This window comes from Tursiops truncatus, chromosome 3 (genome assembly GCF_011762595.2).
Source record: "Tursiops truncatus isolate mTurTru1 chromosome 3, mTurTru1.mat.Y, whole genome shotgun sequence".
In the NCBI taxonomy this organism is placed as follows: domain Eukaryota; kingdom Metazoa; phylum Chordata; class Mammalia; order Artiodactyla; family Delphinidae; genus Tursiops; species Tursiops truncatus.
The window spans coordinates 151,930,477-151,942,525 of NC_047036.1; the positions used below are offsets into that span (position 1 = coordinate 151,930,477).

At 39.1% G+C, this 12,049-nt stretch overlaps 1 protein-coding gene across 9 annotated transcripts in view; it reads left to right on the plus strand.

Annotated features, from left to right (window-relative positions):
• Positions 1-12,049, plus strand: part of NSD1 (nuclear receptor binding SET domain protein 1) — a 136,450-nt gene that overhangs the window by 110,355 nt on the left and 14,046 nt on the right. For all 9 annotated transcript variants that reach the window (XM_073802835.1, XM_019942603.3, XM_019942608.3 and 6 more), the window contains 4 exons: positions 755-960; positions 3,898-4,010; positions 8,655-8,924; positions 10,778-10,894. In XM_073802835.1, coding sequence (XP_073658936.1) covers positions 755-960; positions 3,898-4,010; positions 8,655-8,924; positions 10,778-10,894 — 706 coding nt within the window. The remainder of the gene's footprint in view (positions 1-754; positions 961-3,897; positions 4,011-8,654; positions 8,925-10,777; positions 10,895-12,049) is intronic.

Below are 12,049 nucleotides of genomic sequence, written 5' to 3' on the forward strand. Positions count from 1 at the left end.
TTTTAGATCTTTATATAAAGGAATTGTTGCTGTATTTTCCTGCAGCTTGCTTTTTTCATTCACTGTTACACTCCTGAGATATATTATGGTTAGTGCAGTGCTCTAGCTCATTCGTACTTCACTGTTCTACAGTGTTCCTTTATATAGTCATACAGTGTGGTGTAGTTATTTATCCATTCTCACATTCACGTTTGGACTATCAATATTTTATCAATGTTTCATGGTGTACATGCATGGGAGCTTCTCTAGGCCATTCTCAGGATAGAATAGCAGGGTCAGGGTTTCCAGCTTTAATAGCTAATGCCAAATTGTCTTCCTAAAAGTCGTTGTAGTAGTTTCCTTCTCAAAGGCCAATTTGTATCTCATTGTATAGCATCTGTCGTTCCCTTAACTGTTGAACATTTAAAATTTTTCCAGGTTTTCATTCTTACAGATAATACTTCAATGGACATTATAGTCATAAAGTTTTGTTCATATCTCTAATTATTTCCTTTTATAGATTCCTTGAAGTAGAACAACGGTCTAAGGGAGTGTGTGTGTGTATATTTGAGCATGTGCGTGAGGGTGGGCATCTTCAGCCTTTTGGCACATACTGCTTGTTTCTTCTCTAGTTAGATTGTAAGAATGCTCTGGGTCGGACATTAATGTGGGTTAGAGAGACATTGCTTTTCCTTATTCCTGTCCCAAAAGTAGGATTCTTTTTCATTCCTTGCAGCCTTCTAGAGGTTTCCTTCCTTCTTTTCACCTTTCCCAGGTGGTGGCCAGCTGAGATCTGCCATCCTCGAGCTGTACCTTCCAATATTGACAAGATGAGACATGATGTGGGCGAGTTCCCTGTGCTCTTCTTTGGGTCTAATGACTATCTGTGGACTCACCAGGCCCGAGTCTTTCCCTACATGGAGGGGGATGTGAGCAGCAAGGATAAGATGGGCAAAGGAGTGGACGGTACATATAAAAAAGGTAACTTTATCTATCCTTTTTGTTTCTCAGGCCAACACAGACCTCTGTTGCCCACGTATCTGCTCTCTGTTAGAATTGTATGTTTTAGAATTCATATATGCTCTGTTAGCAGCTATGTTCTGCCTTCCGGGGCAGTATGTGGCTGTGGCTACAGGATTTTACAGAGAAGTTGACCCATGTAGTTCATTAGTTTTGAACCTAACCTTTACTTAACTAGAATTTCCTTAAGGGAAGTTCCTTATCTTACCAATTCTGTTTTGTCAGTGTCTCATCAGGTAGGTACCAGAACTTTGAAACTGTTTTGTAGAATAAACACTACAGTTTGCAAGGCAAGGGCAAGAATATCTAGCAGAGCCACATTTGTTCCAAGGAGGTGTTTGTTTGTTTGTTTAGTTTGTTGAGAAGAAATAAAATTCACCCAAAATTATAGAGCAACGTAAGATGGTAAAGGCGCATAAATGTTCTAATCAAAGAGGTTTTTGTAAGCTGGCCTAACAGTGAAGGAGAGAGGGGGTATTTGAGGCCAGGAGGGGTTGACAGCATTCTCTCTGCCAATATAACGAGTAAGGGTTGCTTTGAGAATTCAATGAGATAATACAAAAATCATCCTGAAGGGCATATAGTTGGTATCCCATCAATGATAATTAGCTTCTTCCTTTAGCTGTTCTTTGAAAGGCAATACAGGTATCTCTTGTTATTTGAATATATTTGGACACTGAAGTATAAGATTTTGTTTGCATGGTGAGGTGAAGAGGGGATTTTAAGCAAGTGAAACTTCCTGGTGAGGTGCCATAAAATTCTAAGCAGGTGAAACTTCCTGGATGGGGAATGAGAATGATGTCCATAAGGAAAAAGTTCAACAGAGGTTTTGTTGCCCTCATGTTATTTCAGGGGTCCTCACTTACCTGTTGACAGTGTGCTTTCTGTGCAGATAGGCACTATCAGTACTAATACTACAGGAGTTTGGGTCTTGAGTCTTATAGTCTCAGATGGTCAGGGACCAAATGACCAACATCTTTGCACAGAGCTGGCCACCGTCAAGGCTGGGGACGAAAGTGGAGTGTAGGCAATATCGCAAGTCTGAGCCTGCTGAAGCTCTGCAATTCTGCTCTTTCTGTACCTTGACCTTAGGCTGGCCTCTGCCTTCAAGGAACACACAGTTTTGTGGGGGAATTGGACACAGATACAGGTAGTCAAAATGCCATTCTTCGAGAGTGCTGTGGCAGAAGTGTGCATGGTATGCTGTGGGAGCAGACCAAGAGGAAGCAAAACAGTGCTGGGGATCAAGGTTTGGAAGTCATGGATGGCTTCTTTCTTAAGTGATACTTTGAAGAAGAACTATAATAACGGTTACCAGTTGTTGATTGCCAGGCCCCGTTCAAAGTGTGTTTTCTGCTTTAAGTCTTTGCAGCAACCCTATAAGTTAGATGCCATTATCTTTATCTCATAGGTGAGGAAATTGAGGCACATAAAAATTAAATTTGGGGAATTCCCTGGTGGTCCAGTGGTTAGGACTCCGTGCTTTCACTGCCAGGGCCCGGGTTCAGTCCCTAGTCAGGAAACTAAGATCCCGAAAGCTGCGTGGCGTGGCCAAAAAAAAAAAAAGGTTAAATTTGTTGCACAAGGTTCCAGTGCCAGTAAGTCATAGAGAAAGGTTTCAAACTCTAGTATAGTTGGGCTCCAGAATCCAAACTCTTAACCCCTACACTGACTGTGAGGAAGTTAACAACTTAAATGTTGTAACAAAAAGACAGCCTATGTGAAAGCACACATTGAGTCGAACGTGATGAGTTAGTGACCTCCAAGTATTTGCTGTGGTTTAAGCACGGGGTTGGGGGAACACTGGACTGCTTTACTGAAAAGGTGGCTAAGTTACATGGTCAGAGCAGATTTTAGAAATCTCAGTCTGACTAGAATGTCAGGACCATAGAAAGTGAGAGGTTGTAGCCAGGAATGTCAGCGAGATGGCTGTTTTTAGTAATTTCAGGCAGAGATAATGAGACTGTCACAGAGAATAGCGCATGGAGTCGAGAGGATGATGGGTACTAGATAGACATTAAGTAGATAAACTAGGTAGGACGTGCTGAATAATAGGATGAATGAAGGAGGGAACAACTCCAGGCAACATCAAGTCTGCTAGATGGTGACAAGGAAATGGAGAAAGGGGTGTGGATTAGAGGGGAGATTTTCTTTAAAGAACTGGCAGAGCTTGGGGAAAACTACAGAGAGGAAAGTGGGAAAATTTGGAATTCTTTAAAGAGTTTTTAACCTGAGTCAAGAATAATGAATTAAAATTTTGTTTTAAGCGGAGAAGAATGAGATTAAGATTTTTTTCAGACTTTTCAGACACTACAATCTTTTAAACATATGAAAGTTCAGGACTTGTATGCAGATTAGCTGCAAAGATCTATCTTTGTATTAGGCTAATAACTGATATTTACAGAATGAGCTTTAGGAGAAGAGTAGGATAGGTGCTCCAGACAATAGGGAAGAAGGAAAGGAAAACTTCTAATTTTAATTTCTTCCAAAGGAACACAGCATGTTACCTGGACACCTAGGAGGCACGTTATTTGTGGAAGCAGAAAACTCAAAACTGAGGAAAAAGGCTTAAAGGCAGTGACTTTGCTGAGCAGATGCAGTCTAGTTGTTGTTAGGAGATGTTATATGTGGGCTTTTTCAAATTATTTAGCTTTGTTTTTTGTTTTAAGTTTTCCTCTGACACTGGTAGTCTGTATAGTGCCATTTAATGATGGATTATGTTTTATTTTAATGCCATATATGAACACTCTGGGGACTGTAACTTACTAGAAAATAGAAATCATATATATGTCTTAGATTTTTGTCTAAAACGTGAATTTTCTCCAATTTAAAAGGGGGAAAAAGCGAAATAAGTAACACTACCCAGAGATTAAGTGACTGTGCTATATGTTTTCTTAGCTCTTCAGGAAGCTGCAGCAAGGTTTGAGGAGTTAAAGGCCCAAAAAGAGCTAAGACAGCTGCAGGAAGATCGAAAGAATGACAAGAAGCCACCGCCTTATAAACATATAAAGGTGAGAAAAGACCTCAGGAGAGACCCTGTAATAGCTTGCCTGCTTCCCGCTCTGTTCATGAGGAGAACTGGAAGCGCAAGCACAGTTGCTTTTAGGTAGAGGTATGAGCTTGAAAGAAGATAAGAAAAAAGTGCCAGAGCACCATTTCTAGCACATTGTGTGCACTTTATAAAATTAGTTGTGTGTTGATACAGTGTTGTTCCTGTTGCTTTCGAAAGTCTTTTCATAAAGTGGATTGGAATAGATTCTGTTCACAGTCAACGAACCTTGTGGTTTGAAAGGGAAAGAAGAGCCTTGATAAAAAATGATAAATGGCCCTGAGATAGTGTGAATAATACACATGGTAAGTCTTCTCGTAATGGCTAATAGTAAAGATATTTTAGGTGGCCAGTGTGACTAGGATTCCCAAGGTCACAAGAATACATGTTAAGTGTACCTGATGCTAGTGTACCTGGTAAAACAGTCATCATCATTTCTCATCTGGGTCCAGTAGACCCTTTATATTGTTAAGTCATTTTTTTTTTTTTTTTTTGCGTTATGTGGGCCTCTCACTGTCGTGGCCTCTCTCGTTGCGGAGCACAGGCTCCGGACATGCTGGCTCAGCGGCCATGGCTTATGGGCCTAGCCGCTCTGCGGCATGTGGGATCTTCCTGGACCAGGGCACGAACCCGTGTCCCCTGCATCGGCAGGTGGACTCTCAACCACTGCGCCACCAGGGAAGCCCTTGTTAAGTCATTTTTATAAATACTTTACAGAAGTAAAAATAAAGGAATAGTGAGGAAAAAACTTATTAGGAATTTTAGTAAGTATTTACTGAAACCTCGTTTTTAAAAACCTTTTAATCAAGTTAGTTTTGGTGCTCAAATATCAGACCACATGAAAGAATACTATAAGCTCTATTAACAAAATGAGATTGCCCAAGTTCTTGTTGCAAGATATTTGTGATGATGTCATTCCTGGATGGGAAGACCATATATATATATATTTTTTGTCATTAGAGAAGCATTATTTGTGTACTCATTGATTTTTTTTTTCGAGTTTCTGAAGTCTGAGATTTTCACTTAGAGATCAATTTTTAGAGTCTAGTGTGTTAAGTATGTCCCAAGTATTCCATGGGACGTACTTAAACTAAAAATCAATTTGTTTTTTATCTGAAATTCAAATTCAGTTGGGTATCCTGGATTTTTACTTGCTAAATCTAGCAACCCTACTAAAAGTAGACTGAAAGATGTTATCTCCAGTCTTTTATACTTTCTGGAGAGAAGATGTAGTACTTTGGGTAATGCAGTGCAGAAACTAAACTGTGACTGTTTCACTGTTGCATCATGTTTTTATGATTCTGTCATTCCACTTATTATTTTTGTCTTTTTTAGCATAGTTGGCAATCATTGATGAGTAACAAAGAGTGATGATGAATTAGTAAAGAATTATGAGATATAGGAAAAGTAAGAACACTAAAACTCCGTAATAAAGATTAGATTTATAAAAGTCTAATGGACCTGCCTAGTAGTTGCAATATAGAATGAGTTTTTTTAATAAGTAAAGTTTCTTCTTGATTTTTTGAAAGACCTCTGAGAAAGTGTCATAAAATATAAAATATCAATCCTTACGAATAGTTAAAACTGTTGGGAAAAAAACAAAACAAAACAAAACCTAAAATTGGGTCTAAATGGACCCTGATGGTAAAACTGAGAGTTAAATGGAGTTACTGTGCATGGAGACATAACACTGAGGTGTAGTTCATCCTCAGAAAAAGGGAAAGTAATTTGTTTCCACAGTCGTAGATGTCACATATAGCAGAAGTTAGGCCCTTCAGAGTAGCCCGTCAACCGTATTGAACCTGTATATTGAGAAACCAACTAACGTCCCATACATGATCTAATCACAGAATTTAGACACCAACTTCTTTCCTCCACCTTTAAAACAAAAACGTATTTCCAGGAAAAAGATTTAGAATAGGGGTTGGCAAACTATGGTCCATGGGCCAAATCTGGCCTACTATGTATGGCTGGGAAAATTTGTTTTTTACAGACTATTTCCTGACATATGAAGATTTTATAAAATTTAAATATTAGTGTCCATAATTAAAGCTTTATTGACACACAGCTATGCTTATTCATTTACATATTGTCTATTGCTGCTTTCGAGCTATAGTGGCAGAGTTGAGCAACATGCACCAGAGATCTATGGCTTGCAAAAGATAAAATACTTACTGTCTGGCCCTTTACAGAAAAAGTTTGTCAATCCCTGATCTAGAGCAAGTGTAAATACTACAATTACATATCTGTGTTGTTCTTAACTTAACCATGTGTGGGGTTTTGTTTTTGCTTTATGTTGTGTTAGGCAAGAAACTTATTTGGGATTAATAACAGGTTAGATCATATGTCAAGGAGGAATGATTGAAACATACCTTTATAGAGAGAAAAGGAGTAGGATGAAACTTTTTTTGGATGCCAGTGTGTCAGTCAGGTAAAGGTATTCACCTTGAATCAGAGGTGAATATTCAGATGCCTTATGTAGGACCTGTAGTCTCAGGTGATTGAGCTCAGCCCTTGTTTATGCCTTAGAATTTGCCTTACTCAGTAGGTTTGTGACTTCCAGTTGCATATGGTGAGGGTGTTCCTCCATTAACAAGTTAATACTGTTTATCAGTATTTTAAAGAAGCTGGGAAGAGATCTGGCAGTGAGACTTACGTCATTTTAAGTTGTTCTCCGTCATTTTAAGTTGTTCTGGAGAACGTTTGAGGGCAGTATACTTCTACAAACAGATTATTCCCCACAACAGTCTTGCAAGTAAAAGTGACTTGTCAAAATCATGCAGTTCCTGAGGAGTCAAATTTTATGTATAGGATGGGTTTTTGAAGACTCGTGGTTTGACTGTTCCCACTGAAATAATATCAAGTAGGGGAGACTCGTTTTTATTTTATTTTATTGAAGTATAGTTGATTTACAATGTTGTGTTAATTTCTGCCATACAGCAAAATGAGCCAGTTATACACATATATATATATTCTTTTTAATTATGGTTTTATCTCAGGATATTGAATACAGTTCCCTGTGCTATACAGTAGGACCTTGTTATTATCCACTCTATACATAATAGTTTGCATCTGCTAACCCCAAACTCCCACTCCCCAGTGCCCCCCACATACTCCCTCCCTCCCTCCCTCCCTCCCTCCCTCCCTCCCTCCCTCCCTCTCTCTCTCTCTCTCTCTCTCTCTCCCCCCCCTCCCTTTCCCTCTCCCTCCCTCCCTCCCTCCCTCCCTCCTTCCTTCTCTCTCCCTCTCTCTCTCCCCCTCTCCCTCCCTCCCCAATTAGGGGAGACCATTCTTATAGTGCACAAATCCATCTCTGTTGTGGAACATCCTTTTTTTTTTTCTCCACATTGTTGTTAGTATTTGTGAAAATTCTAATGGCTTCAGAATCACAGAAATTGTTTGGCCTCTATGTTTTACCACACTGGATTTTCACGGTGGTTTTCAGTACTAGCACCACTAAAAATGAATGCCTGGGTGACATTGCTATAGTCTATTAAAAAGATTTCAAGTTATGATAGTCAATATTAAAATACATCTTCACAAACAGGACTCTGATTGCTCAGAGACCTTTTCATGTTAAATATCAGTTGAGAATGGTGATTTTTTTTTTTTAATGTAGCAGCTAAAGTGGCGCCACCATGTGGCAATAGCAGAAACTCATTTTACAATTTACTTGGCTTACCAGCCTTGAAATTATGATTTTTTTTAAGAGATGAATTTTTTAAATTTGTGGTATTTACATTTTGCGTATCAAGTGAGGCTTTATTTTTATGTCAAATTGCCTAAATCTTTATTTCCTCCAGGTTTTTTTTTTTTGGTTTTTGTTTTTTTGCTCTACGCGGGCCTCTCACTGTTGTGGCCTCTCCTGTTGCGGAGCACAGGCCCCGGACACACAGGCTCAGCGACCCTGGCTCACGGGCCTAGCTGCTCCACGGCATGTGGGATCTTCCCAGACCAGGGCACGAACCCGTGTCCCCTGCATCAGCAGGCGAACTTTCAACCACTGCGCCACCAGGGAAGCCCTCCTCCAGTTTTTTAATTGTGGTAAAATACAGATAACATAAAATTTTTGATCTTAACCATATTTAAGTATACAGTTCAGTGGTATTAAATGCATTTGTAATGTTTTGCAACCGTTGCCACCATCCATCTCTAGAACTCTACATTTTGTAAAACTGAAATCTATACCCCAGTAAACAGTAGCTTCCCATTTTCCCCTCCTCTCAGCCCCTGGCAACTATTATTCTACTTTCTGTCTCTTTGTATCTAAGTAGAATCAGTATTTGTCTGTTTTGACTGGCTTATTTCATTTAACATAATATCCTCCGGGTTCATCCATGTTGTGTATCGTGTGTCAAAATTTCCTTCCTTTTTAGGCTGAATGAGATTATATTATTTTTACCACATTTTGCTTATTCATTCGTCGGTGGACACTTGTGTTGTTGCCACATTTAAGTTATTGTGAATAATTCTGCTAAATCTTGATAATTCAAAATCATGTAAAATGTGGCATGTGACTTTAAAGGAAAGAAATCTGCCTTTCATAGGTCCTAAATTGTCTTGTGTTGACTTGCCTGCTATACTATAGTATGTGTTTCTACTCCAGGTGAACCGTCCTATTGGCAGGGTACAGATCTTCACTGCAGACTTGTCTGAAATTCCCCGTTGCAACTGTAAAGCTACTGATGAGAACCCCTGTGGGATAGACTCCGAGTGCATCAACCGCATGCTGCTCTATGAGTGTCACCCCACAGTATGTCCTGCTGGAGGGCGCTGCCAAAACCAGTGCTTTACTAAGCGCCAGTATCCAGAGGTTGAAATTTTTCGCACATTACAGAGGGGCTGGGGTCTCCGGACAAAAACAGATATCAAAAAGGTGAAGAAACCTATTCTTAATTTTCAGATTTTTTTTCTTTGCAGTTGCTTAATATGAGTAATTGTTCTTGATGAATATGAGAAAATTGATCATGGAGGAAAATAATATTGTGTGAGGATTAACCTTATTTTTATATCTTGCCAATCCTTCCAGAAATTAGAGGCTTGAAAATAGATGGTCTCCTTTATTTCTAAAGTTCAAGTATTGATCATGTTCACTATGTATGAGAATGATAAAAATGAGGGAAATTCATAGAGATACTTGTTTGCTCGTTTGCGGAAATCCTGGAACCTGTAGTTAGGATAGTGAGAGCATGATACAGTGGTGTTAATCACCAACTAATAAAATAAAATCTATTTTTACTGAGAGAAAAATAGGTTTGGGTTCATGGAACATGCAGGAGAAGAGGATTAGGTCTTCTCTAATGAAAATGCAGTAACATCTTCAACTTGAAACTTGGAAGGACCTGCAGGTTTCTAATAAATAGATGGTATTGTACAGTCTTTGAGTAGAATAAATTATATTTGACATTTTAATAGAATAAACCTTACTCTGGTTATACCTTCTGAAGAATTTTATTGAAGTTTGTTTCTAGGAAAGGAAGTGAATATGGGGTGGTCTATTTTAGTCATTTGCTAAGTAACCATTATATATTGTCTGTGTGTCAGGCATGTTGCTGTGTGATGCAGTGCTCAGTAAGAGAGACATGGTCCATGCTTTCATACAGTTTACATTCTAGATGCGGAGAGACATTGAACAAGTAATCACCCAATGTGGAAACACAAAGGGTTCTGGAGGCATGTGGCAAAGGGCCTGAAACTAGCTTGTCTCTGAGAATTTTAATTTTTTTTTTGTTGTTGTTGTTGTTGTTGCGCTTAGTTGCAGCAGGCAGGCTCCTTAGTTGCAGCTCAAGGGCTCCTTAGTTGTGTCACATGGGCTTCTTAGTTGTGGCATGTGAACTCTTAGTTGCGGCATGCATGTGGGATCTAGTTCCCTGACCAGGGATCGAACCCGGGCCCCCTGCATTGGGAGTGTGGAGTCTTAACCACTGCACCACCAGGGAAGTCCCTGAGAATTTTTTTTTTTTTTTTTTTTTTTTTTTTTTTTAGCCGTACGTGGGCCTCTCACTATTGTGGCCTCTCCCGCTGCGGAGCACAGGCTCCGGACGCGCAGGCTCAGTGGCCATGGCTCACGGGCCCAGCCGCTCCATGGCACGTGGGATCTTCCCGGACCGGGGTACGAACCCGTGTCCCCGGCATCAGCAAGTGGACTCTCAACCGCTGCGCCACCAGGGAAGCCCCCTGAGAATGTTTTAAATTGAGGCTTGAAACATAAGTAATTGTTGGCTTAGGCTGGTTGAGTGTTCAAGCATTTCAGGTAGAGGGGACAGCATGAGAGAAAGCCAGTATGACTATTGTATAGTGAGTCAGGAGGACAGTGATGTGAAATGTGGTGGAAGGGCAGTAGGCAGGGCATGCTCCAAGGAAAAAGAGGATAGTTTAGCGAAATTGACTTTTAGGTTCTTGGACAGGTAAAGGGATCAACTATCCATATCACCATTATAGTGGAGCTTTAGTTTACTTACTTTTATTTTGGTTGATCTTAAGGTGTATCCCAAGTTTTCTGCTGTTGGCTGTGGTAGGAGTGGGGAGATGGTTCATATTTTCAAATAGTTGAAGTATCATATTTATATTATGTGGTTTCTTGAATAAACCTTTGTTAAAGTGACTAGTTAAATGTGCATGAATTGCTTTGGAGAATCTGTTGTTTTCATTAATTTTTTAAAATAAGGTATACCTGTGAACACAGTTATGCTTTTTGTCACTTAAGTGAAGAGCTATTTCTTGTTCCAGGGTGAATTTGTCAATGAATATGTGGGTGAGCTAATAGATGAAGAAGAGTGCAGAGCTCGAATCCGTTATGCCCAAGAACACGATATCACTAATTTCTATATGCTCACTTTAGACAAAGTAAGTAATGAAAAGTGTTATTTCCACTGTTATAAGATTGTGAATTAGTGTTGTCCCAGCTATAGTGTTCATAGGCATGTCATACACTGTCCAAAACAGTGTCTTTCCCCCATATTCATAGGGATTGCTTGATCAGGGTCCTGGAGTTAGGTAAGGTTGCTCATTTCTAGCTGTACATCCATGGCAAAAGGCAATACAGCTGCTTTTAGCATTATTTTTCAGTGTCCAATGTAAGTGATTATGTCTTTTAGTGTTTTTCCTATAAGATTAAAACTTGAAGCCAGAAAAATAATAATTCTTTTACTTTTTATTTTACAGATTGAGACACTGATTTGTTCGTATTTAATTAGTGCATTGAGAAGGTCATATAAATTGACTATAGAACTCAGCTTACAAACCCAAGTCAGCTCTCCAATTATTGGAATTTCTGATGAGTTACATTTCACTGGTGTCTAGAATTATATTTGGGATTTCTTTTTTTGTATGTGTGTGTTTCCAACATGTTTTATTTATTTATTTTAAATTTATTTTTTAATATTTTATAGAAGTATATTTCGTTTACAATGTTGTATTAATTTCTGCTGTATAGCAAAGTGATTCAGTTATACATATATATTCTTTTTCATATTCTTTTGCATTATGATTTATCACCAGATATTGAATATAGTTCCCTGTGCTATACAGTAGGACCTTGTTGTTTATGGGATTTATTTCTAATTCCAGCATCCTAATGTGTTTTGTTTCTGTGTATACTGAGATTCCTCTTTGTACCTGAGTATTATGTTCTGCTAGGTTCCTCTCCCCCACCCTCCTTTAACTTTTATAATAGACCTTTCTTGGTGTGAAACTTTGTATTTACCGAATTGTACTTTTATGGATTGTGAGATTCTCACCTCAAGATACTCTTGATCTTCATTCGGGATGGGGTCTTGATGTCATTATTAAAATATTAGGTGATTTCTGATGTGTAGCCAGGGTTCAGGACTACCTAATTTAGAGAATGGAACAAGCTACTGTTTCTAGGATGGTGGTCCTCAAACTTTAGCATATATCATAATCACCTAGTGGGCTTAACACAGATTGCTGGGCCTCAGAGTTTCTGCTTTAGTATATCTGGAGTGCAACCCAAGAATTTGCATTTCTAACGGATTCCGA